The sequence below is a fragment of the Aspergillus japonicus genome, assembly GCF_003184785.1.
Source record: "Aspergillus japonicus CBS 114.51 unplaced genomic scaffold BO86scaffold_59, whole genome shotgun sequence".
NCBI classification, from domain to species: domain Eukaryota; kingdom Fungi; phylum Ascomycota; class Eurotiomycetes; order Eurotiales; family Aspergillaceae; genus Aspergillus; species Aspergillus japonicus.
In genome coordinates this window covers 18,309-39,887 of record NW_020291696.1, presented here as the reverse complement: position 1 = coordinate 39,887, position 21,579 = coordinate 18,309, and the positions used below count along the sequence as shown (strand labels likewise).

The 21,579-nt window shown below is 54.2% G+C and overlaps 6 protein-coding genes across 6 annotated transcripts; 2 read left to right on the top strand and 4 right to left on the bottom strand.

The window, feature by feature from the left end:
• Positions 1 to 544: 544 nt before the first annotated feature.
• Positions 545 to 3,822, top strand: medA (transcriptional regulator medA; the record flags this gene model as incomplete). Its single annotated transcript, XM_025670807.1, has 7 exons — positions 545 to 553; positions 633 to 737; positions 920 to 975; positions 1,296 to 1,344; positions 1,533 to 1,698; positions 1,801 to 3,284; positions 3,370 to 3,822. 7 exons carry the CDS (start codon positions 545 to 547, stop codon positions 3,820 to 3,822), a joined length of 2,322 nt encoding a protein of 773 aa, XP_025524203.1.
• Positions 3,823 to 4,948: 1,126 nt separating this feature from the next.
• On the top strand, positions 4,949 to 7,617 carry trpB (tryptophan synthase TRP5). The gene is made up of 3 exons (XM_025677299.1): positions 4,949 to 5,302; positions 5,387 to 5,690; positions 5,772 to 7,617. The coding sequence occupies exons 1-3, from the start codon at positions 5,167 to 5,169 to the stop codon at positions 7,501 to 7,503; spliced, it is 2,172 nt and encodes a 723-aa protein (XP_025524202.1). The 5' UTR covers positions 4,949 to 5,166; the 3' UTR covers positions 7,504 to 7,617.
• A 154-nt stretch (positions 7,618 to 7,771) lies between these two features.
• On the bottom strand, positions 7,772 to 10,188 carry BO86DRAFT_368831 (amidohydrolase). Its single transcript, XM_025670222.1, has 2 exons — positions 9,513 to 10,188; positions 7,772 to 9,455 (listed from the first exon to the last, which is right to left on the bottom strand). The coding sequence occupies exons 1-2, from the start codon at positions 9,701 to 9,703 to the stop codon at positions 8,039 to 8,041; spliced, it is 1,608 nt and encodes a 535-aa protein (XP_025524201.1). The 5' UTR covers positions 9,704 to 10,188; the 3' UTR covers positions 7,772 to 8,038.
• Positions 10,107 to 11,912, bottom strand: BO86DRAFT_402853 (putative RING finger domain protein; the record flags this gene model as incomplete). The annotated part of the gene is made up of 5 exons (XM_025673891.1): positions 10,107 to 10,157; positions 10,228 to 10,588; positions 10,646 to 11,083; positions 11,152 to 11,702; positions 11,802 to 11,912. 5 exons carry the CDS (start codon positions 11,910 to 11,912, stop codon positions 10,107 to 10,109), a joined length of 1,512 nt encoding a protein of 503 aa, XP_025524200.1.
• A 688-nt stretch (positions 11,913 to 12,600) lies between these two features.
• Positions 12,601 to 15,239, bottom strand: BO86DRAFT_345420 (putative NADH-ubiquinone oxidoreductase 64 kDa subunit). The gene is made up of 4 exons (XM_025669204.1): positions 14,226 to 15,239; positions 13,815 to 14,155; positions 13,605 to 13,755; positions 12,601 to 13,554 (listed from the first exon to the last, which is right to left on the bottom strand). Exons 1-4 carry the CDS (start codon positions 15,040 to 15,042, stop codon positions 12,806 to 12,808), a joined length of 2,058 nt encoding a protein of 685 aa, XP_025524199.1. The 5' UTR covers positions 15,043 to 15,239; the 3' UTR covers positions 12,601 to 12,805.
• Positions 15,240 to 15,560: 321 nt separating this feature from the next.
• Positions 15,561 to 21,494, bottom strand: BO86DRAFT_412408 (putative sister chromatid cohesion protein Mis4). Its single transcript, XM_025674647.1, has 5 exons — positions 21,179 to 21,494; positions 20,924 to 21,113; positions 20,733 to 20,869; positions 18,662 to 20,675; positions 15,561 to 18,605 (listed from the first exon to the last, which is right to left on the bottom strand). The coding sequence occupies exons 1-5, from the start codon at positions 21,339 to 21,341 to the stop codon at positions 15,788 to 15,790; spliced, it is 5,322 nt and encodes a 1,773-aa protein (XP_025524198.1). The 5' UTR covers positions 21,342 to 21,494; the 3' UTR covers positions 15,561 to 15,787.
• Positions 21,495 to 21,579: the final 85 nt, after the last annotated feature.

The window sequence follows — 21,579 nt, the reverse complement described above, 5'->3', positions numbered from 1 at the left end:
CCGTTTGCTGCGCGGGAGGTATACCGACCCGAACCTGGTAACCCATCGTCACCACCTTGATCCTCGGCTCGCTTGTTAACAACATTATCCCTCCTCTCCTGGAAAGCAACAAAAAAGGGGAAAAAAAAAGGAGTTTGTTCTCATTTCACAGTGGACATTGGGCTTGTCAGTCATCTCCCCAGTCGTGCTGCTCTGGTGTGGATCTGGAGTCTGCTCGTCTACCAATCGTTCTGTCGCTGTTAGTCCTTCAACGAGGCCCGGACCTGGACGTACACCACCATCGTGGATCTTTGTCTCGGCTGAAGGCACCACCTTATTTCACACTAGCAGAAACCACCTTGAATCCAAGACTCTTGGACGACAGGGTCTACTGTTCCCCGACTCATTAGTCTGTTGAGGTTGGTACCAGTCCCCCTCCCTTCGCCACTGACTCTGTGGTGCCTTGCATCCCCTCTCCTTCGTGTCCCCTTCCCTTTGGACTCCTTGCATCTTCAAGGTCGTGCCTTTGGTGCACAAGATCTCCAAGAACATTTCTGGGTCCATGATGGACGCTGTGCGCTTGTCATCTCCCTTGGGGCTTCTTTTACCACTAAAGTTTCGGATGTTTTGTTATTGACCGTGTCATGGTGTAGGTCTCTTCCATCAAGCTTTTAGCGACCACGAGATTCACACGCAGCCTTCCCCCCGTCGCTTTTAAAGTCTCACGAGCGCAACCTGAACATCTTCGTCTCACCCTGGTAAGTCCTTGTCTATGCAACGGGCCGGATCCTCATCTCTGGGAAAGTTCGCACTCTTTAGCCGAGTAGTTCGTGGCCCATCGTCATTCGATCTTCCACTTCCCAGGAAAGTCTGGAGTCTCATTTCATTCTTAGGAAAATCGAACAAATTAGCTTGCTCCTGTCTCGCTCTGTTGACACAGCTTCACTCGCTACCTCTAAGACACCCGCCCCGAATTATCGACCATTACTTCGCCAGGTCAGACCGCTTTGAAAGGTTGATACATCGCCCTCAGATGGAAATAGTTCTCCTATAGGCCCTCTCAAGCACTCATTGGCAGCGTGGTCTCAAGCTGGTTCATAATCTGCAGCTAGCCTTCAAGGTCTCACACCTGATCATTGAACTCTGATCGCTGATTCGAAGCCTTTCGTGGTGTATTCCTTGCTGAGCCTGACAGCCACTTCGTGTCGTCACTCGTTTTGTCTCGGAGAGCTACCTCGCAACTTTCCGACAATCTTTCGTTTTTCACGATAAATTCGCTGTCATTCGCTTCTTTAAGCTGTTGTGTTCCGTTGCAGTTTCTGCAACACCTTCAAACTGGCTTACTCGAAGACACACGGTGTTTTGGTGCGTTGGACATTTCCCGCCCGCTGCCCAATTACTGCGCTCTGCTTCATCCATTTCACATCTCACCCTCGCCAGTTTCATAATTTCTGATTCACTTGCTGTTGTTGCGCTGGGATCTTGCCTGTATTTGCCTTGTCTCTCGCGGTCCTGTGCATATACGACCATCCACTGACAATCGCGGTTAACAGTTCAATCCGGAGCTGCAAACGCCGTTAATTCTAGACGAGTCGTTGGATTTGTCGGATCCTGAAGAGTCCCACTTCATTGGCACATTTGCAGACGGCCTTTTGGCCAAGTCTGACCCCATCCTGTCCATGCCTACTTTCCAGAAGCCCCCACAGGCGGCTTTGATCGGTAAGTGTTCATTTGGGCCACAATATCTGGGCTCAGGCAGGGATTTGTGGTCTTGCTCACCCTGGATCGGCTGAGACAGCTTGTGTGCTAAGTGTCCAATAGACTATGAGTCCGCTCGATCTTTGCACGATGGTGTCTCATATGCGGCCTACGGTCAGGCACCATACGTGACGTCCACCCCACTTGTCCCATCGCCTATGGCCGATCACACCAGCCAGATGTCGGATTGCGTTCCCTATATGGGAAACCAGGAATATGCCAGTTCGTACGAAGAAGGGCGCTCACCGATGATGACGGGGGAGTCTCGCCCGGTGCCGGAGGTCGTTTCCTACTCGCCCCAGAGAGGGTCTGAAGGAACAAGAGTCTTTGTTCAAATCCAGTCCCCATTCGACCTCCATGAATCGTCTTATGCAACGCTCTATCTCGTCTTTGGCGCAAAGAAATGTGAATGTATCCCGCACTTTCTTGGATTTCAAGGCTCTTCATTCCAGTACGGCTTTTCCGTCGAGACACCCCCTTTCAGCTCTACCTGCTCTCCCTCATTTGCCGTTCCTTTGCAGGTCTCCATGGATTCGAACGATTGCCCGGCTACGACCCTACAAGTTGGGGTTTACACGTATGAGCACGGTGCCATCCCGCCACCGTCAGATGACGCTCGGAAGAGGGCCCCATCGTCGTACCCGGAGGATCCCCTTCACAGAGCACCAAAACGAGTCATTGGACAATCGATGCCCCCGAAAGACCAATCGCCGGCTTCGACGGCCTCCTACTCGCCCTATCTGCAGTCTCTGCCTGCGATGAATGGATTTGCCGCCCCTTACCCAGCGGCATCTTCGCCTAGAGCGCCCTCGACCCAGTACTCCACCATGTCAGCAGCGTCGCAACCCTCCATCCGAGCACCTTCACCTTTGACTTCCACCTGGAGTCCCTCTTTCGTCTCCGTGAGCGGCGATCATCGGAGTCATTATGTTGCCAGCCACGGTTACCGCCAACAGAATGCTCATTCGCCAAGCCATTACGGCGCAAACCCTCAGTTGATTCGCACCTCGACCTTGCAGCAATCGAGTGGCATGGGTCAGACTCCGGCCTTCAACCCATATGCCATGTATCCCACAAAAGCCGTTCTGAAGCTGAATGGAGACTTGGACACCATGACGGAGAACTGGTGCAAGGAGGAACGGGAAGCCAAGCGACGACTAGTCCAATTCAGCCGTGCCCAGAGAGGCAGCACGATTTCCGCCGACTTCGCGCCAGTCTCTCTCGAAGACCGGGCTCCTAACAGTATCTGCATTAGCTGCATCTACTGGGATGGAAAGGATGACTGCTACGTTACCAGTGTTGATACGATCTATCTACTTGAGTCTCTAGTTGGGGTTCGGTTCACCGTCGAGGAGAAGAACCGCATTCGAAGAAACCTTGAAGGTTTCCGACCTCTGACTGTCTCCAAGGCCAAGCCAGACAGCGAAGAGTTTTTCAAGGTCATCATGGGATTTCCGGCACCCAAACCCAGAAACATTGAGAAAGATGTCAAGGTCTTCCCATGGAGAATTCTGACTCATGCCCTCAAGAAGATCATCGGCAAATATGTAAGCTCCATGAATATTCCCTGACTAATGTCTAAGATGTGTGCGAATGTGTGTGTGTATGGCGGGCTAACAGACCAATCTCTAGTCGGCGAGTTATTCTTCGACCGCCGGAGCATTGTCAACCCCGATCGGCTCAACCTATGCGAGCACCCGGGCTGCCTCAGACTCCGGCACGGAACCTCACACTGCCCCATCTCCTCAATCTGTTTCCGATACCGCTGCTCCCAGCGCATATGGACCTCCACTGGCTGCTCCTGCATATTCCGCCCCTCCCGATCATGGTGGCCCTTCAATGACCGGCCATTCCGAGATCCGCCATGGCCTGCCGACTATAAGCCAGTCCTACCACTCCATCACCGCCCCCAGTTATTACTCTGCAGCTTGTCAACAGCCGAGCCAGGTCGGCGTGACTGCACCGAGCACCCGGGCTTGGGAGATGAATTCCATGCTCAGCCCTCCACTCGCCAGTGGAGCTCCGAGCAGCACGCCCGTCTACAACTATATGCCGTATCCTGTCTCAGGTCCCCACGGGCATTGAGTTGCTGCCAACTGCAGTACCTCTAGGGGCCGTGATTTGCATTGAATGGCGTTTCTTTCTCAAGTCGGATTTGATATACCATTTTATTCCCCTGCAATGTTTTTCGGTTTGATTTTCTTACTCTTCTCGTCGTTCCTTTGGTTAAAACCCGGCGCATGGCTGATTTATCTCCCCATGAGGGTGCATGATCCCTGGTTTGGGATTTACGGATATGCCTTTTGTTTAGATCCTCACTTCACTTACGATCACTGTCCATGATCTGATGTCCCTCCTTTAGAGTGTCTTAATGTCTTGATGCCCCCCCTTATCTTTCTGCTGATCTATGCGTGATAGACGATCTGGTGTCTTACTTCTGCTTTTGTTCTTTCTCTTTCACATTGCATTTAGTCTGGGCATTGGGATCTCGCTCCTTTCTGAGTTGTACAACTATCTGGCATAGCATGGCGCCACTGTCATTCCTTTCATCATGCAGGGGCTGGGATGGGAATTGTTTGGAATTGATGTAACAGAACCCCCGACTGGCGAAGGATAAAAAGTGTGGAATTGGTTGTGTTCTCGATCTTCTGCGGTTCATTTCTTGGTGGTTGTTTGGCCTGGCTCATGCTGTCTCCCGAACTGGGGCGTCACATTGAGCTGGGTTGAGTATATATGCATAGCTTTGGCGTCTGTGTGAATATCTATTATTGTAACCTTTGTTTGTCGCCTTTCTTTCCCTTCCTGTCTTACTCGGCTTACCTGTTCTGGGGTCATCCAGCACCTCAAATGGCTTAATAGTTAGAGTCCCGCTATCCAACGTACCTAATATATTGGGCTTCATTCTCACCGTTAATATGACTGTTCTTTGGAAGCACGAGTTTCCGAGCACATTCTGGATTACTTTCCATGGCGCTAATCGATTATCCATTTCTCTTCGACATGGGCTGAGATAACCAAAATTGTAAGAGAGAGTCTGTAAAACCTATGAGTATGGGTACCATACCGTACCGATTGCATACCGCGACAATACGACAATACAACAATACCCGAGTGTTATCTTATCGCCACATCACCTGACTTGGCGGAACAATTAATCGAGGGGGATTTGATTTACTCCCCGACAGTGACTCAATCTTGCTTGCTTGCCTCTTCCAAGTTCCCCCTCCTAAGCTACATTCGAGGCCGTGCTGCCTGCAACCTCCTGATTAAACCCCTTTCAATTGTGGGCCGTTCACTCTGTCCTCCTTATCCTCTTATCCTACCTATCCTTAAACCCTTCCTTTTCCCGGGTTCTTCAACCGCCACTCGTTCTTCCCCCATCCTCCGTCCCTCTCCGCGTTTCGGTTTTGCCCCTCCACCTCCCACATCATGGATGGAATCAAGAACGCGTTCGCTCGCGCCAAGCAGGAGAAGCGTGCTGCTTTGGTAGCTTACTTCACCGCCGGATACCCTACCATCGAAGAGACCGTTGATATCTTGTTGGGTCTGGAAAATGGTGGTGCTGGTAAGAGCTTGATGCTCCCACCCCGCTTCCCGCTGGCTCCGATTGCGGACCGCTGACCATTTGTCTGAATTGCGTCGATCACAGACATCATCGAGATGGGCGTTCCCTTCACCGACCCGATCGCAGATGGTCCGACCATCCAGAAGGCCAACACTCAGGCATTGGCCAACGGGGTCACGATTCCCTGGGTGTTGGACACCGTTCGCTCCGCCAGAAGTAAAGGCCTTCGCGCCCCCGTTCTGTTGATGGGTTACTACAACCCCCTCATGCAGTACGGTGAGGAGCGCATGCTCCAGGACTGCAAGGCCGCCGGGGTCAACGGTTTCATCATGGTCGATCTGCCCCCAGAGGAGGCCGTCCGCTTCCGTGACTTCTGCACTAGCTATGGGTAAAGAACTCCTGCACTGGTGTACCTATTTTTTTTTCTTTTCCTTTTCCCACGCATACTGACAGTCTCCTGCCTCCTCAGCTTGTCCTACGTCCCCCTCATCGCTCCCGCCACCTCCGAGTCTCGTATGAAGCTCCTCTGCAAGATCGCCGATTCCTTCATCTACGTCGTTTCCCGCATGGGTGTCACCGGTGCTACCGGATCCCTCAGCACGAACTTGCCCGACCTTCTGTCTCGTGTCCACACTTGGTCCGGGAATGTGCCCACCGCGCTCGGATTCGGAGTCAGCACCCGCGAGCACTTCCTTTCCGTTCAGAACATCTCGGAGGGTGTTGTGATTGGAAGCCAGATCATCACCGTCTTGGGTGACGCCCCTGCCGGCCAGGCGGCTAAGCATGCTCAAGAGTACCTGACCAGCGTCACTGGTCGCAGACTCGAGCGTGATGCTCAGGGTCAGGTTTCCGGGTCGGTCCATGTCTTGGAGCCTGTCTTGAAGGAGGATCCTCCGGCGCTCTCGCAGCCGACCGATGTCATCACCAACGATGACACCCCCGATGGCCCCGGCCTGGTCGACCAGATTGACGCCCTCAACGGCAGCGGCGACCCGTCCGCCATCCCCTCTCGCTTCGGTGAGTTCGGCGGTCAGTATGTTCCTGAGTCTCTGATGGACTGCTTGGCCGAGTTGGAGCGCGGATTCGAGATCGCCCGCAACGACCCCAAGTTCTGGGAGGAGTTCCGGTCGTACTACCCTTACATGGGCCGCCCCAGCAGCCTCCACCTGGCCAACCGCCTCACCGAGCACTGCGGAGGCGCCAACATCTGGTTGAAGCGTGAGGACCTCAACCACACCGGTAGCCACAAGATCAACAACGCCCTGGGCCAGATTCTCCTTGCGCGCCGCCTGGGCAAGAGCAAGATCATCGCCGAGACCGGTGCCGGCCAGCACGGTGTGGCGACGGCGACGGTCTGCGCCAAGTTCGGCATGCAGTGTGTGGTCTACATGGGTGCCGAGGACGTGCGGCGCCAGGCGCTCAACGTGTTCCGGATGCGACTGCTCGGCGCGTCCGTCGTGGCCGTCGACGCCGGCAGCCGCACCCTGCGTGACGCGGTCAACGAAGCCCTGCGCGCCTGGGTCGTCGACCTGGACACGACGCACTACATCATCGGCTCGGCCATCGGCCCCCACCCCTTCCCGACGATCGTGCGCACCTTCCAGTCGGTCATCGGCGACGAGACCAAGCAGCAGATGCAGGAGCTCATCGGCAAGCTTCCCGACGCGGTCGTCGCCTGCGTCGGCGGCGGCAGCAACGCTGTGGGCATGTTCTACCCCTTCTCCAACGACCCCTCGGTCAAGCTGCTGGGCGTCGAGGCCGGCGGCGACGGCGTCGACACGGACCGCCACTCGGCCACCCTCTCCGGCGGCAGCAAGGGCGTCTTCCACGGCGTCCGCACCTACGTCCTCCAGGACAAGCACGGCCAGATCTCCGAGACCCACTCCATCTCCGCCGGCCTCGACTACCCCGGCGTCGGCCCCGAGCTCAGCAACTGGAAGGACAGCGACCGCGCCAAGTTCGTCGCCGCCACCGACGCCGAGGCCCTGACCGGCTTCCGCGCCCTCGCCCAGCACGAGGGCATCATCCCCGCCCTCGAGTCCTCGCACGCCGTCTTCGGCGCCATGGAGCTGGCCAAGACCATGAAGAAGGGCGAGAACATCGTCCTCAACCTCAGCGGCCGAGGCGACAAGGATGTGCAGAGCGTGGCCGATGAGTTGCCGCGGTTGGGCCCGAAGATCGGCTGGGACTTGAGATTTTAGATGTTGGGGAGTGAAGAAAGAAAAGTTTAAGCTTCTCCGGGGAAAACACTGAAGGTCGGTGCGTTTTGTCATGTTTTTTTTTTTTTTTGTGGTTGGTTTGAAGTAGAATTCAGGATATACCTTGACTCTTTTATACTTTTATACACAATGGAGAGACTATCGTGTTTATCTCCTTGTTTCCTGCCTAGGCATCTGCATCTGAAGTATCGGTTCACCATGGACTGATTGTAGTTCTCTGCGTAGCAGTGCTACAGACATGCTGTGGGCTAGCAGTAAACTCATCTGATCCTACTATGTATGTACAGCACAGCACAGTGCACAGTCCGCTCCAGTGTACTCAGCGCCTCTTTCTACGCTAGTCCACTTTTCTGTCCAGCGCCAACAGAACCCTGACACGTAATAAGGTATTACTTGCTTGATGCTCGACCCGGTGACACACCACCCAAGATAAGATAACCCCGTGGGTCCTTTAACCCCCCCACCCCCTTCCTTTGCCTCAGCCCACAAACCATACTATACAAACAAGATCCTACCCCTAACCACAGTGCTCATAAACCCTCCTCCCCGCAAACCAAGTCTCCAGCACCACGGCGTCGAGCAACCGCCCGGCCTCCCAGGCCACCATGTCCAAGACCACAAAATCCGCGACCTTGCCGGGGGCCAACGAGCCGGTGCGGTCCTCATCGAAACACGAGTAGGCGGAGCCGGCCGTGGCGGCGACGACGGCCTCGAGCAGCGTCAGCGCGAAGGCCGGGTTGACCGTGACCGCCAGGGCGGGGTCGCGGGCGGAGCGGCGCGTGGTGGCCGTGTAGAGGTTGCGGAGGGCGCTGTGCGGGGCGGTGGGGGAGTCGGTGCCGATGGCGACGGGGCCGCCGGTGCGGACGAATTCGGCGTAGGCGAAGGCGCGGCGGCAGCGGGCTTCGCCGAGGAGGGTGGGCCAGGCGCGCAGGATGGCCGGGTCGGCGTGCACGGGTTGGATGGAGGCGGTGATGCCGAGTTGGGCGAGGCGGCGGGCGTCCGTGGGGTGGGTGAGTTCGAGGTGTTCGATACGGTGGCGCTTGCTGCTGCTGCTGCAGGCCTCAAGGGTGTCGATGGCCAGCCGGACGGTTTGGTCGCCGATGGCGTGCAGGGCGCACTGGAGGCCGGCGGCGTCGGCTTTGGCGACGACCTTCCCCAAAAGGGCGGGGTCCCAGAGGGGCGCGCAGGTGGTGCCGGTGCTGGCGTAGGGCTCGAGGAGGGCGGCGGTGCAGGCGTCGATGATGCCGTCGCAGATGATCTTGATGCCCGCGATGCGAAAATCCGGCGACGTGGTGCGGTTGTACGCGCGGTGCAGGGCGATGGCGCGGTCGACCTGGCGCAGCACGACGGCCTCGTCCTGCGACGGGGTGATGATCCAGTGCGCCGCCAGGCGGATGGGCACGGGCTCCTGGGCGCGCAGCTGCTGCATCGTCGTCCACAGGTTCTCGTCCGTCGCCATCTCGATCATCCCCGTGTAGCCCGCGGCGTTGTAGGCCCGCACCGCGTTGCGGATGTAGGCCAGCTTCTCCTCGGTCGTCGAGACGCGCGCAACGTGCGGCCACACGTAGGTCACCGCCGCGGCTTCGCCCAGCAGCCCGCTGGGCTGGCCCGTTGCGGCGTCGCGGTAGATGGTGCCCCCCTCCGGGTCCGGGAGGCCGGCCACCTGCAGCTCCTGCAGCGCGGGCGTGTTCAGCCAGGCAAAGTGCAGGTCCTTCGAGTCGATGAAGATCGGCCGCGGGTCGAGGTCGTCGATCATGCTGGCCAGCGCCTGGCCGTCGGTCATGCTGTGCATCCAGCCGCGGCAGAAGAGACGCTCCGCCGAGGGGTTCTCGGCCGCGGCGCGCGCAATTGTCGTGCGGATGTCGGCCAGGTCCTTGCAGTCGCTGAGATCGATCTTGGAGAGAGAGGCGCCGAAAAGCAGCAGGTGCATATGTCTGCGGGTCTGGAACTGAGCCTGAGACAAGGGAGAATCTGGGAATCTGAATCCTTACCCGTCAATAAATCCAGGTAGGATTTTCTTGCCGTTCAAATCGACCTCATGATCCACCGGGGCAGTGGGAAGATCGGCCTCGGTGCCGACGTAAACAATGCGGTCATCTTCGATGATCATACATGTGGGAGAATCTGCGGGGGGAGGATTGACTCCTGGGATGATAGTGGCATTCTTGAAGAGGGTCTTCATATTGGAATTGAAGATGAAAGAAAAAAGAGGAATGAGAGAGAGGAGGGTATATAACAAAAAGATGAAGAATACAAGGAAGAGAAAGCAACAGCTGTCAGAAGTAAAGCAAAGTAGACTAAAAGGCGGGGAAAGAGAAGGAAGGAAGCAAGGAAGCGAGTGATAAGATGGAAAGTGGATCAATCAATCTTATCGCACTCTTAGTCAACCCCTCATCAGCAGTTAGTTAACAATAACAAATAAACAAACTTACACCAAGTCAGTCGGCTGCTTAATAGATGGTTCATCAGTTGTGTGAGCCAGTCAGAAAGAGCGAAACAGGCTACGCACTCATAATGCCAATGTCAATGTCAATGTCAATGTCAATGCCAATGCCAATGCCAATGCAAGCAAGGTAAGGTCGCTACTACGTAGCAAGGCTAGTCGTCGCATCGGATCCAAATCTCCTGACCAGCTGCTGTCGTCGTTCAAAGTCTATACAAAAGTCCCTTGCCCCCCCCCCCCCCTCCTCCCAATCGATTGCGCACCCAGCCCGTAAACCCGGAGCCAGTGCTAGATCCTTCACCACGGCTATCTCGTCGTTGGTCCTGTCCATGATTTCGGTCCTGGCTTTCGCCCGGATCATGTCCTTGATCATGTTCCTGATCTTGCCCCTGCCCTCGTCCCTGCTCCTGTCGTTGAGCTGGTCCCTCAGAGCTAGGACCAGGGGACGTAGCAGACCAAGATGAGAATGACCGCGAGCTCCACGATGAGGGTGATTGTTCAGGCCAAGCGCCGGGGGGCGGCTGAGACGATCTACCGGGGTTGGCCGCGGCACTGCTTGTGCGCCGCGGAACAGGCTCAGGACTATCGGCGATTACCACCGGGTTATCGTTTGTTCCTTCAGTCCTTTACATACAACATTAGCACGAGTTCAGGAAGCATCGCACAAAGGATGTCACTCACTGAGGAGAATCTATACCCCGCCGGCAATGAGGACAAGTGTTATGTTGGTTCAGCCAAAGCTCAATGCAGTTATAGTGAAACCAATGCTTGCAAGGAAGCACAGTCACTTCGGTTCCAACCTCCACAGCATCCATGCAAATCGAGCATTCAGCTCGGCCTTCATGGCCCAGCATTTCCGTGTCAACCTTCTTCTTCGGCAGGGATTGAATGGCAGTTGCAGGAGCTGGAGGAGGTGCGCCACGGTTGGCAGTCTGATCAATCAGCTGAGAGATCACCCTGTCTAGCTCCTCTTGTGAATAGACCGCGTCGCCCAGTCGATCGAAACTCAACAGCGACGACAGCATCGCCAGCGGGTTGGTCCCTGTCACCACTCGTGCGCCGCCATGTCCAGCCGCTTGGGCGTTGGCACCCAAATCTGCACGGAATAACTCAAGGATACTGCAGTCCCATCAGCACTCTGCCACACACTTCGTCCCCTCTGAAACTGGAGCGTAGTATCAACTTACTCACTCAAGGTCCGCAGCGGATTATTTATCGGCTGCGGACCATCCGCGTCTCGAGGATGTAGGCCACCATCCTGGCTGGACGTTGCGGAATTCCCTGCTTCGATATTGAATTCAAAAGAGCCCAGACGTTGTCCCTGTCCCCGTGGCTGGCTAGAGGCCTGGCCCGAGCTGGACACAGAGGCCGAACGCTCGCGATTTTGATAGGTGCTTGTTAAGCCCCGGAAAATGTTGTCCATACTTTGCACCATCAACAACGGGTCGAGATTGGAAGTGGTCTGCGTGGGCGGTGACTGCCCGCCGAAGCCATGCGTGTAGGTGGTCGTGGAGAAAGTGAAACGACCGTCCGGGGATCGGTATGTGCGATGCTGGTATCCACCTCCGGAGTCCCGGGGCTGATTGCCATCATTACGGTCATGATCACCTTGGGCAGCCCAGGGGTCATGATCAGCCCAAGGGTTGAGTGGAGAGCCGGCAGATCGGGGAGAGGAAGCAGAGTCGGGACGGTCGGAGGGAAGAGGCGGCTCTTCATCGGGGTCGGGAGGGATTTCGACCTGCGACCGGGTCACCGATTAATTTAGAACTCGATGCAGCATACGTCGAAGTAGATACGTAGATAGATCAGATGGGGAGAGAATCGGGTACAAGCGTACAATCTCGGTAAAGTCCGACTGGCATTGCGGACAAATCAGGCCGTGCTCGCTGCGCGGCCAGACGCCGCCGCAAGCATGACACATGACACGGTCTCCGGCGGCGTCGGCCATGATGACAAGGCCGAACCAAGAGACTCAAATGAAACGAGAAGGGGTGAGTGTAGAGGAGGGGTAGAATGAGAATGAGAATGAGAGAGGAGTCAGGGGGGGGAGGAGAGATCCGATCAATCTATCGGTGGTCGCAATCCAGATTCGGGCCAGCAAACGGGCGTTTGGCGGGGAACAGCGATCTGGGAATTAGCTCTTGTTTGCTGCTTGATTCTCTGGCAGCCAAAATCCAGTCATGCAACGTCAGTCATGGTTTATTTGTCCGTCCGTCCGTCCGTCCGTCCGTCCTTTGGCTTGTTACAAGCACGGCCTGGAAGGGTGGCAGGGCAGGGAAAGCTCGATTTAAAGATACATGGAAGTGTCGATGATGACGGCAGACAAGCAGTAGGAGAAAGAGCGATCGACGCTCAAAATAGCCACGCAAACAAACAATCGTGTGCCTGGAAAGTTAGAGTAATGCGTAACCCAGGCACAAGTAACAAGCTCAAAGAGTCTGGATAAACAACAAATATTAAGAAAGGGAGGATAAAAGAGGTGAAGTGGGGGGTGGGGGGGAGAGAAAGAGTGGAAGGAGGCTAAACAATTAAAGTAGAAGAAGAGGGAACAGCCGGGAATGAGTAAATGATGAAATGACGTTAGCCAGTCAGTCAGCCAGCCAGCCAGCCAGCCCGTGGCGCAGTCGAATTCCCTTCTAAACATCAGTCACCACCACAACCCAACTGGAACAACAACAACAACACAGTGGTCATTAGGTCATCATGGATTGCATACAATATTCACTGCGAAGCTAAAGGATTAAGGTCGTCGTCCATAGATCTATCTGCATATTAACCCTTTCCCCTAACGAAACAATGGGTGGACGGGTCAAAATCAATGCAACAAAAGAAAGCAGAAAACTAGAAACTCATCAAATCTCTTCCAAAGAGCGCCCTCTTCGCCCAGTCCATGGCCAGCATACATCTGGTCCGGAAGCTCACACTCTCAGCAAAGTACACACTCCGCCACAGATACATCGCCAACACGCCGCCGCTGAAGTTCAGCCCTCCAAAGTCAAACACCGCTGCATTACTGATGTACGCCAAACTGCCCAGATGCTTGTACTTGAAGGCCTTGTATACCGCCTCGTCGAGATCTCCGTAGTCGATCTGGTTGGCCTGCATGCCCGGCAACGCGGCCGCGATCTTGGTCAGTTTGCGGCCGAGGTACTCGCCCTGCTGGTTGGCACGCTGCGCCGTGGCCGGGAGAGAGGTGAGCTTGTTGTCGATCTGGTGCAGGAGTTCGGAGAGTTCGCCGAACTCGAGAGTTCCAGAGTGGTCCTTGTCATATTGCTCAAAGAGCTTGTCGAGGCGGCGGAGGTGGTTCGAGGCCTGGGGGAAGCGCTTCTTCACGCGGCTGGCGACCTCTTTCCACTCGCGGAAGGTAAGATGCAACTTTTGCGGGTCCTTGCCCTTCTCCCATGCAATCGTACGGAGGAAGGAGACAATGTGCTCAGCGATGTTGTTTTGCACCGTGCTGCAGTCGCCAATGGCGTAGACGTCGCCCAGGGGTGCCCCAATCAGGCGTAGGTGCGAGTCAGTCTCTAGGGCATGTTTGTTGTTCTGGGATTCAAGTCGGTCCGAGAGTCGCTTGCAGAGAGGAGCGCGGGCTATGCCATTAGATTAACATGCGTAGACAAGGGACTAAAGAGATACTTACAGACACCAGTCGACCAGAGACAGAAGCCCATGGGGATCTCCTTGGTCACGACCTTGCCGTCTTCAGTCTGGGTGAAGAGGACTTTGCCATCGCGAACCTCCTTGACTCGGGCATTGGTCAGGATGTCCACGGAATCGCGAGCGAAGCGAGCCTACATAGGTGGTTAGTACAAGAGGTTCAATGATTCAATTGCCGAGCGTGGGAGCTCACCTCGGCATATTTGGACAATGCTTCATCATAGGTGTTGAGGATATGGCTCCGGCTTTGGATAATGTGCACGGAGATTTCATTCCGCAGAACCTTGGGGAAAGAGTGGAGAAGATCCTCATTCAAAAGATCGAACAATTCAGCAGCAAACTCCACGCCTGTCGGGCCACCACCACAGACAACGAACGACAAGAGGCGCCTGCGCTCTTCGTCACTAGTGGTCGGGAGGCAGGCCAATTCCATATTCTCCAGGACTTGGTTCTTGATCTTGCGAGCATCGTCGATCGTCTTCAGGAAGTGGCAGTTCTCGAGGCCCTTAACACCATGGGGGTTGGTCACGCAGCCTGTGGATTGAGAGTGTCAACATCAGTCTGTGCAATCAACCACGAAAACAAATCAGAAACAACAACATACCGACTCCAATAACCAGTTTGTCATAGGGAAGGTAGAACCTCTGTTCCTTGCCACTGGCATCAACCTGAGACACCTCGACCAACTTCTCCGAGAACTCCACATCTTCGGCCTGGCCCTTCAAGAAATGGCCATTGATCCGCTGCACAATGCGACGGACAGGCTCCACGAGGGACCTCAAGCCGAGCGTACCCACCGTTGCGGACGGTAGCATAGGTGTGAACAAGAAATAGTTGGTGGGGGACACGACCGTGACATGGTAGTCACCCGGGTTGAGGTGCTTCAGCAGCGCAATGCTTCCCCAGCCCGTTCCCAACACCACCAACCTCGGCTTGTCTTGGTTTGCCAGGCGGTCATCCGAGTCATTGTCACTAATGAGGACCTCGGCGATGGGCAGATTCTTAGGGCCGCCCCGTCGGGGATTCAGGGCCAACTCCGAGACCGGGACATCCGCGGCGCTGGAGTTCTCGCGGTAAGTGGTCGCATCGTAGATGAAGAAAGCCACCACTGCCGCACCGCTCATAACAATGAAGAAACCACAGTATGCGAACGATTTGAACAAGACATTGCGGACGGAGGATTTCTGCACGACCTCCGCGGCCTCTGCTGTGGTGGACTTATGCCGGGCCGAATACCGGGGGTTGAAGAACGTCCGCGACGACAGACATTGAGCGGTAGGCTTCGTGAGGGATGACCGGGTTTGGGCTGTTACCAAGCCAATTGGAGCCGAGCGCTTTGAGGAATTGTAACGACGAGAGAGAAGGCCGATTCTCCGCAACGCAGACGTGTCCGGACGACGCCGGAGCAAAGCTGCGCTCATGGAAGCGGTAGGGGGAGAAAAACAGGACAAGAGCAGCCGAATTCGAGGGGCTGGATTAATGATTACAGCCCACTATTGCGGTCTCAAAGATAGAATAGACAGAAATCCACAAAAAGAACGAGTGAATGCACCCAACAACAAAGTTGCACCACAGAGCGTAAGTGAGGAAGAGTTGGAAGAATGAACAGAACAGCAGGAGACACGCGAAATTCGGAGTGAGTGAGTGGCAGGCGACGTCATTGGGAGCCAAGCCCGCCAACTGGAAGAAGGAGGCCCACTCGGCCTGCAGGGCCCGGCTTGGCATCCACTCTGCGATTATGAGTACATCTTAATGATCACCACCACCAGTTGCAAGTAGCTCTGGATATATTGATAGCACGAGCTAAAAGTATCTATATCTCGGCAGTCCAACCTCCTCCCCACAGCTTAGAAACAATTGACCCAAGAAATGTGAAGGTAACCCACACTTCCCCGGAATCAATGAAGATAGTAGTACTCATGTATGAATAACAACAGAAGAAAACCAGTAAGCATGCTCTCTGGTTTAGAAATATGGGAATAAGTATGAAAGTATGAAAGTTCATCAATAGCGCTCAGTTACCAAACCAAAGCAAAGTCTCCTTCCCTATTAACGCCAGTCCTGGTCCCATATGCATGCAACCTTTCGACTTTTGAACAGCCCAGTTACACTTCCTCCATCTAAAACCGACCCGATCAACGGGGCTTCGGCTTCGTTCGTTAATGCTCAATGCCATTCCGCTTCTTCTCCCGGGTCAGCGCTGGCCCGTTTCTTCCCCGAGCCACTCTTTCGCCCGCGCGGACGTTTCACCGGACTGTGGCCGGACGTCGAATTCTTTCTCTTCGCGGGTCTCTGCACACCCGCGGAAGCCCATGCAGCTCCCTGATCATCCATGTCCGTGACTTCCTCTCCCTCGGCATCTTCATTGTCTCCCACCTTAAACTCGTCGTCAATCGCGAGTAAGGTCGCAAATTCCCGACACTTCTCAATCATAGCCTCCTCGCTACTCAGAGACTTCATGTTCCGTGCGATCGCGTCCCAGAATTTGTCGCCGGTAATTCCATGCACCTTGGTAGCCGACTTGTTGAGCTCTTTGGACCCAGCTTTAGCTTCCTTGTCACGGACATGTGCTGTGACTCCGTAAAGACGGCGAAGATACGTCCGGGCTTCCCATAGCATCGCGAGGGATGCGGCAGCCGTGGCCAGAAGCCGCAAGGTCTCTGGTTTGACCTGCGCTTTCGGAGCCATGTCTCCTGGACCCTGCGCCGCAGGCAAAGTCGTTGCCGTCCCATCTTCGGCCGTAATCTCAGGCTTCGAAATGAAGATTTCCGTCTCAATTGAGTGAGCCACAACGGTTCCAGTTGCAGACACGATGCGTTCCATACAACCAATAGTCGGCACCAGTTCGGCAAGCTGGCCATAATCCAAGAATGCGAGATTTTGCGCCACAAACCGGGCGAGCAAAAGGTGTTCGGGCGGGTCGCCGGTGACCTTGAGCTTTTTGAGTTCGAAATCCACCTTGGAGCAGAGGTTGGATAAGAACTTCCTCTGGTAGCGACTGTTGCTGATCTTGATAATATCGAAAAGCGGTGCTAGTTTCGCGATGTATGGGCGGCTCAAGGCGCCAGTGGGATCTCCCACAACATCGCGCTGGTAGTAAAACGCTTCCTGGACAGCACGCATATATTCTCTCTCGAACATAGATTCGTACTGCTGGTGAAGCATCTTGTGAGTGTCGGCTGCTACCTTGGCAATTGCTGGCACTGTAGACGTCTCCAAGGAGACGAGCACACCGGCACACTCTTTGGGGTGCACTAGACCTTGACGGTTGATGCTTGCTATCAATTCAATCGCCGTCAAAGCATAGGAATCCTGCCGTGATTGCGCAACTTTAAGCATGTTGTGAAGGAAGTGCTGCGCAATTAATGCCGCAGCGCCATCATTGTCACTAGCCTTGAGTGAGCCTCCCAACCTTGTTGCTTTCTCTTGTTCTGCAATCTCGGCAGCAGCCACCACAGACTTCTCTGCCTTGCCTTCGTGCATTGCAAAGAAATCAGCAAAGGACCTGAGTACTATGTTCTGCAGACTTGGGTTGTCTTCCTTGAAGACGCCCGAGAGGACGTGTCTCGGGCCCTCGCGACCAAACTGCGCTGGCCAAGACTGACAGACGGATCCCAGACTCTCAAGCGACATTACCCTTAGCTCAAGCGGCTGCTTAGGAAGGGTAAATGGTATGATAGAGTCCACCATCAAGCCAGCCACCGATCCTCCGTTCCAAGATGGAAAGGCGGCTCTAAAATGAGGCTCGTATTTTTCGAGATCACAGTGCCTTCCAACGCAGCCGGCGATCCGAATGTAGCTCTTGGCTCTGGCCAACACTGCACTATTAGTGCTATCCGCGAGGTCGATGTTCTTGTAGTGCTGTATGGGTTTCAGCACCGAGATCGTGAGCTTCACAAGCCGATCGGTATTATTCAAAACGCCATTGATGGTCCAAAGACAAGCCATAACCTCATTAAGTTCGGAGCGAGCAAGCTTGGCAACGCTCTTGAATAGGTCGTTCTGCACCTCTTTCAAAAGAGTGTTATGAGCCGACGACAAGTACGGCAGCACACAACGATAGATGACGACCACAGACCGAAATAGGAACAAATCCTCCGCCGTAGCCAGATGTCCGATGTAAGGATGAAGCGTCTCCAACTGATCGGGACGAAACAGCTTCGCATTGGCTTTCGCAAACACGGTAATTGTCTGCAGCAGCGCCTGCTGGAAGTTTTTGCCAGAATCACTGTCTTCGACAAGTCTTTCAAACATGGTAGAGACCATGGCTTTACACACCTTGAAATTAAGAGGTGCTGACTTTGAAGTGTCGGCCATAATCTTCCTCAGACAATTACCCAAGGTTTCAAGCGCCGTGTCGCTGCGTTGAACGAGATCTACGATCAGAGTGACGCGTTCACCAAGGCCCACCTTGAGCATTGAGTTGTCCTGCGCAGAGTCTATCAAGTCGTGGAAAGGCGTAAGCCATATCTCCTCAAATGTCTGGCGAGCCAAGGTGGCAACGCTTTCCTCCTGATCACCTGTCCGCTGCAAGAAGCTGTCCACGATAGCTAGCTTTAGTTCAATGCGTGATGTCTTCAGATAGACGTCCTTAAGCAGACCAATGCAGCGCTTTCGCACACCTGCGGTTGGATCGGCAGCACATGCCAGAATGCTCCTACAGCCTTCTTCCTCAAGTTTCGGCTTCAGGACCATGCATTTGGCGATCAAAGACAGCGCAGAATCGCGCACCATCGGAGATGCGTCTGTCGTACAGCGTAGAATCACACGCATGACCGAGGCATCTCTGTCGAGAAGACTGGGGTCCTTCTCAAGCATGTAAATAACACTCTTCAGACTGCGACTTCGGACCTTAGCCTGATCACTCGCGATCGAGTTGAGTAAAACTTTTAAAATTGTATCAAATGCCTTACAGAATCCCGAGTTCAGGACCGTCATCGTGTAAGCAAATCGACCATGTGCTGTAGGAATGTTGTCAAAGTGTCTAGAAAGGTTAGCGATACGCCCTCGTCCAATGCGTGCCTTTTATGGGTCCCTCACCGATGAGTTTCGAGCCACCGCGGGTCAGACATCGACCTCATCAAGAGTTCCACCAGAGCTTCATTTGCATCATCATTTGCGAGATCATCTTTGTCTTCCGAGTTGTAGTATACTGAGCAAAAAGTCTTGGCCCATTGCGCCAAATAATATCCCCGGGCACTTGTGAGCTGCCAGTTGCCTGAGCTGCGGTCCTGAATAAGATACTCAAGAGTCATTCGATAAGGACCCTCAGCCACGACGAGTTCCTGCGGGTGTAAAGCGCGATTCGAATAGTCTTCGAACATCTGCCTCAAATCATCGGTGAGGCCACTATCCGCTTCTTCCATAGCTGGAAGCAAATGCTGGGCAGTCGCTATGAGGTCAGAAATTGCCGATCCCATCCAACCTAGAAGCTCAAGCGCCATGCTCTTCGCGGTCGCAGAACTCTTATCGAGATCAGCGATGCCAACCATATGAGAAGCCATGATCCGGAGAAGAAGTTCCGCAGCCGGCCAATCTGTAGAACCCAGGACGCTGATCAAGTCCTCGGTGAAAAGGTCGAAGATATTCCGATATGGCTGGTCCCCAGTCTTGGTAGAAGTCATTGCCCGTTGCACGATAAACTTCACAATATATTGAGCACTTCGGACGGCATTATCATATAAGCGATTGACTTTCGTTGCAAGACGCTCCAGGGACACATCCGAATCCTGATCATCATCTTCCTGACCGCCTCCTGCAAGCTCCTCGTCTTCGTCTTCGTCCTCGTCGTTATCAGTCGAACCTGGCAACTTCCGCTTCATCCTGGAAGACTTGGAGCTGGGAACATCTAAGGCAGTCGTTTGTACCAGCTGCATTACCAATGCAGTGAGAAGCTGGATATTCTTGCCATCGGCAAGCTTGAACTGCCTGGCACTCTGTCGCGTGGAAGGTAGTTTCTCTAAGGAAACTAATATCTCATCTAGGATATACGGCCGCTGAGCAGGATACTTCGAGAATATCTTTGCCAGAACGTCCATTGCTCCCCGCCTGACCGACTCATACTTCTGATAGCCGACAGTGGAGTCTTTTTCAGTATGAGCATTCTCCACAAAGATCAGTTTGGCTGCGAAGTACTCCGCTGCATTTACTGTTCCTTCGGATACTTCAATGCGAGCGAGGAAATCAGCGAAAAGGGCAAGGACTTTCTTGCTGTGTTGAATGAGCGCGCCCAGCACCCGTTTCTGCGCCGAGAAGAATTCGAAGTACTTCGCATCTTTGCCTCCAGGACGTGCTTGAACGGCAGGGATAACACAGTGATCAAAAACCTGATTGAAGACGTTGGGGATTGCTTCAATTAGGTCTTCTGGGCATAGATCCCGCTCCGTTTGAGAACCAGACATGGTCTGCAGCAAAGTTCCCACCGCAGACAATGCATTGTACATATCATCCAGCTTTCTAAGATAGTCCTGGGTGTCCGACTCATTTGACGGATCGTCTAGTCTCAAATCAGGCGACTGCGCAGCAATGATGGGCTTTTCACAGAGCTTTTGGGCCCTGTTCAGATATTCTGAAGGAATGTCTTGAAGCCGATTGAAGCTTATGACCTTCTTAATAGCCTTTTGCAGCCGCGTATGAGTATCTGATGACAGAACTAGCCCGTTCACGTCCAGCGCGTGAGCTGCGACGAACATCGAGTTGGAATGCTCAGTAGTCCCTTCTGACAATGTCCCCGGATCAAGCTGATCCTCGGCCTCGAATATCTCCTGAAACAGATCCTGTAGCTTGACAAGAGCCGCATCCGCCTCTTCTTTCTGGTCTTTCAACCGGATTGATCCAAGATTATCACCCCCATCTGCATTGAGTTTGCGCCTCTTTGAGGCAGTATGATCGTCGGTATGAGATGGCAGCGGTTTCAAGGGAATCACTACCGAGAGCTGGGTGGCTTGAGAAGGCTGCCGATTCTGGGGAGGAGGGGTTGGTTTAATTGGGAGAGGTGTCTTTTCTTTCCGGGACGTAGGCTTCTGCGAGACATTCATGTCGCCGGAGTTTGGATCTAATGACTGTCAGTACGAGCGCATCTTGCGATTGAGTAGATGTTTGAGCTCCATACATCTAAATGCGATGTCCGTGGCGTCCAGCATCATTTGAGCAAAGGGACTAAGCTTGTTGTTGCTGGAAACCTGGTCCTGAACGGTAGTTGAAGGGGGGGGCTGAACATTTCCAATGCCAGGTGGCAGTTTGAATTTGCTATGAAGTCCAGTGAGTCTTTGTTGTGTATACCAAGGGTAATTTTCAGCTCACAATTCCGTTAGCTGGTCACCATCCAACAACTGCTGCAGGTACTCCCGAGATGTCTCCAGACGGTTCGACTCATCGCGTCCCGATCGGATCTCGTTGTTCAGATCGCTCAGAGCAGCACGGCCAGACTGAACAATATGATTGATAGAGGTGGTACTAGGGGGTCGCCCCACGTCAGGACGTAGGATGCAATCTAAGGAGAGACGGATAACTATCAGTTTGAGCTCCTTTGTCGCTCAGATGCTATATCACACTGACCTAACCCAAATATCGGTGCGCTGGACATAGGAGAGTACTGCAGAGCTTCGTTCACATACAAAGGCCTATTCCAAGCCCGAGCTTGCCCATTCGGGCCCAGAGGCTGCGCTTGTGGATGGCCATTGATGACGACCTGAACGGCCGGGTGCCAATTCTGAGCCATAGCAGCGGGATACCCGAGTGGGAAATAGGGGTCGGTGTGACAGGAGGGTTAGAACAGCGGAGGAAGACATGCTCTATCCAGAGACATGGCTATCTGTCAAGGAAATGAGGGATCATTCCAAAAAAGGAAGATGCTTTTACTCCAACAGATCGCAATACAAACTGATGCAATAATTAATGCCAGGCACGGTTCTCATGCCGCTGCCGCTGCTGACCGCCCGGGACTAATGTAGTGCTGG

What these genes read in the sequence shown, in the direction of transcription:
- trpB (XM_025677299.1), top strand. Translation starts at nt 5,167, where the DNA reads ATGGATGGAATCAAGAACGCGTTCGCTCGCGCCAAGCAGGAGAAGCGT. An exon ending in TCTGGAAAATGGTGGTGCTG is followed by an intron (nt 5,303 to 5,386) that starts GTAAGAGCTTGA and finishes CGTCGATCACAG; the next exon opens with ACATCATCGAGATGGGCGTT. An exon ending in GACTTCTGCACTAGCTATGG is followed by an intron (nt 5,691 to 5,771) that starts GTAAAGAACTCC and finishes CTGCCTCCTCAG; the next exon opens with CTTGTCCTACGTCCCCCTCA.
- BO86DRAFT_368831 (XM_025670222.1), bottom strand. Translation starts at nt 9,703, where the DNA reads ATGAAGACCCTCTTCAAGAATGCCACTATCATCCCAGGAGTCAATCCT. An exon ending in CTACCTGGATTTATTGACGG is followed by an intron (nt 9,456 to 9,512) that starts GTAAGGATTCAG and finishes CCAGACCCGCAG; the next exon opens with ACATATGCACCTGCTGCTTT.
- BO86DRAFT_345420 (XM_025669204.1), bottom strand. Translation starts at nt 15,042, where the DNA reads ATGAGCGCAGCTTTGCTCCGGCGTCGTCCGGACACGTCTGCGTTGCGG. An exon ending in CATTGTCCAAATATGCCGAG is followed by an intron (nt 13,756 to 13,814) that starts GTGAGCTCCCAC and finishes CCACCTATGTAG; the next exon opens with GCTCGCTTCGCTCGCGATTC. An exon ending in TCTCTGGTCGACTGGTGTCT is followed by an intron (nt 13,555 to 13,604) that starts GTAAGTATCTCT and finishes CTAATGGCATAG; the next exon opens with CCCGCGCTCCTCTCTGCAAG.
- BO86DRAFT_412408 (XM_025674647.1), bottom strand. Translation starts at nt 21,341, where the DNA reads ATGGCTCAGAATTGGCACCCGGCCGTTCAGGTCGTCATCAATGGCCAT. An exon ending in CGCACCGATATTTGGGTTAG is followed by an intron (nt 21,114 to 21,178) that starts GTCAGTGTGATA and finishes GTCTCTCCTTAG; the next exon opens with ATTGCATCCTACGTCCTGAC. An exon ending in CGGTGGCTCGAAACTCATCG is followed by an intron (nt 18,606 to 18,661) that starts GTGAGGGACCCA and finishes TAACCTTTCTAG; the next exon opens with ACACTTTGACAACATTCCTA.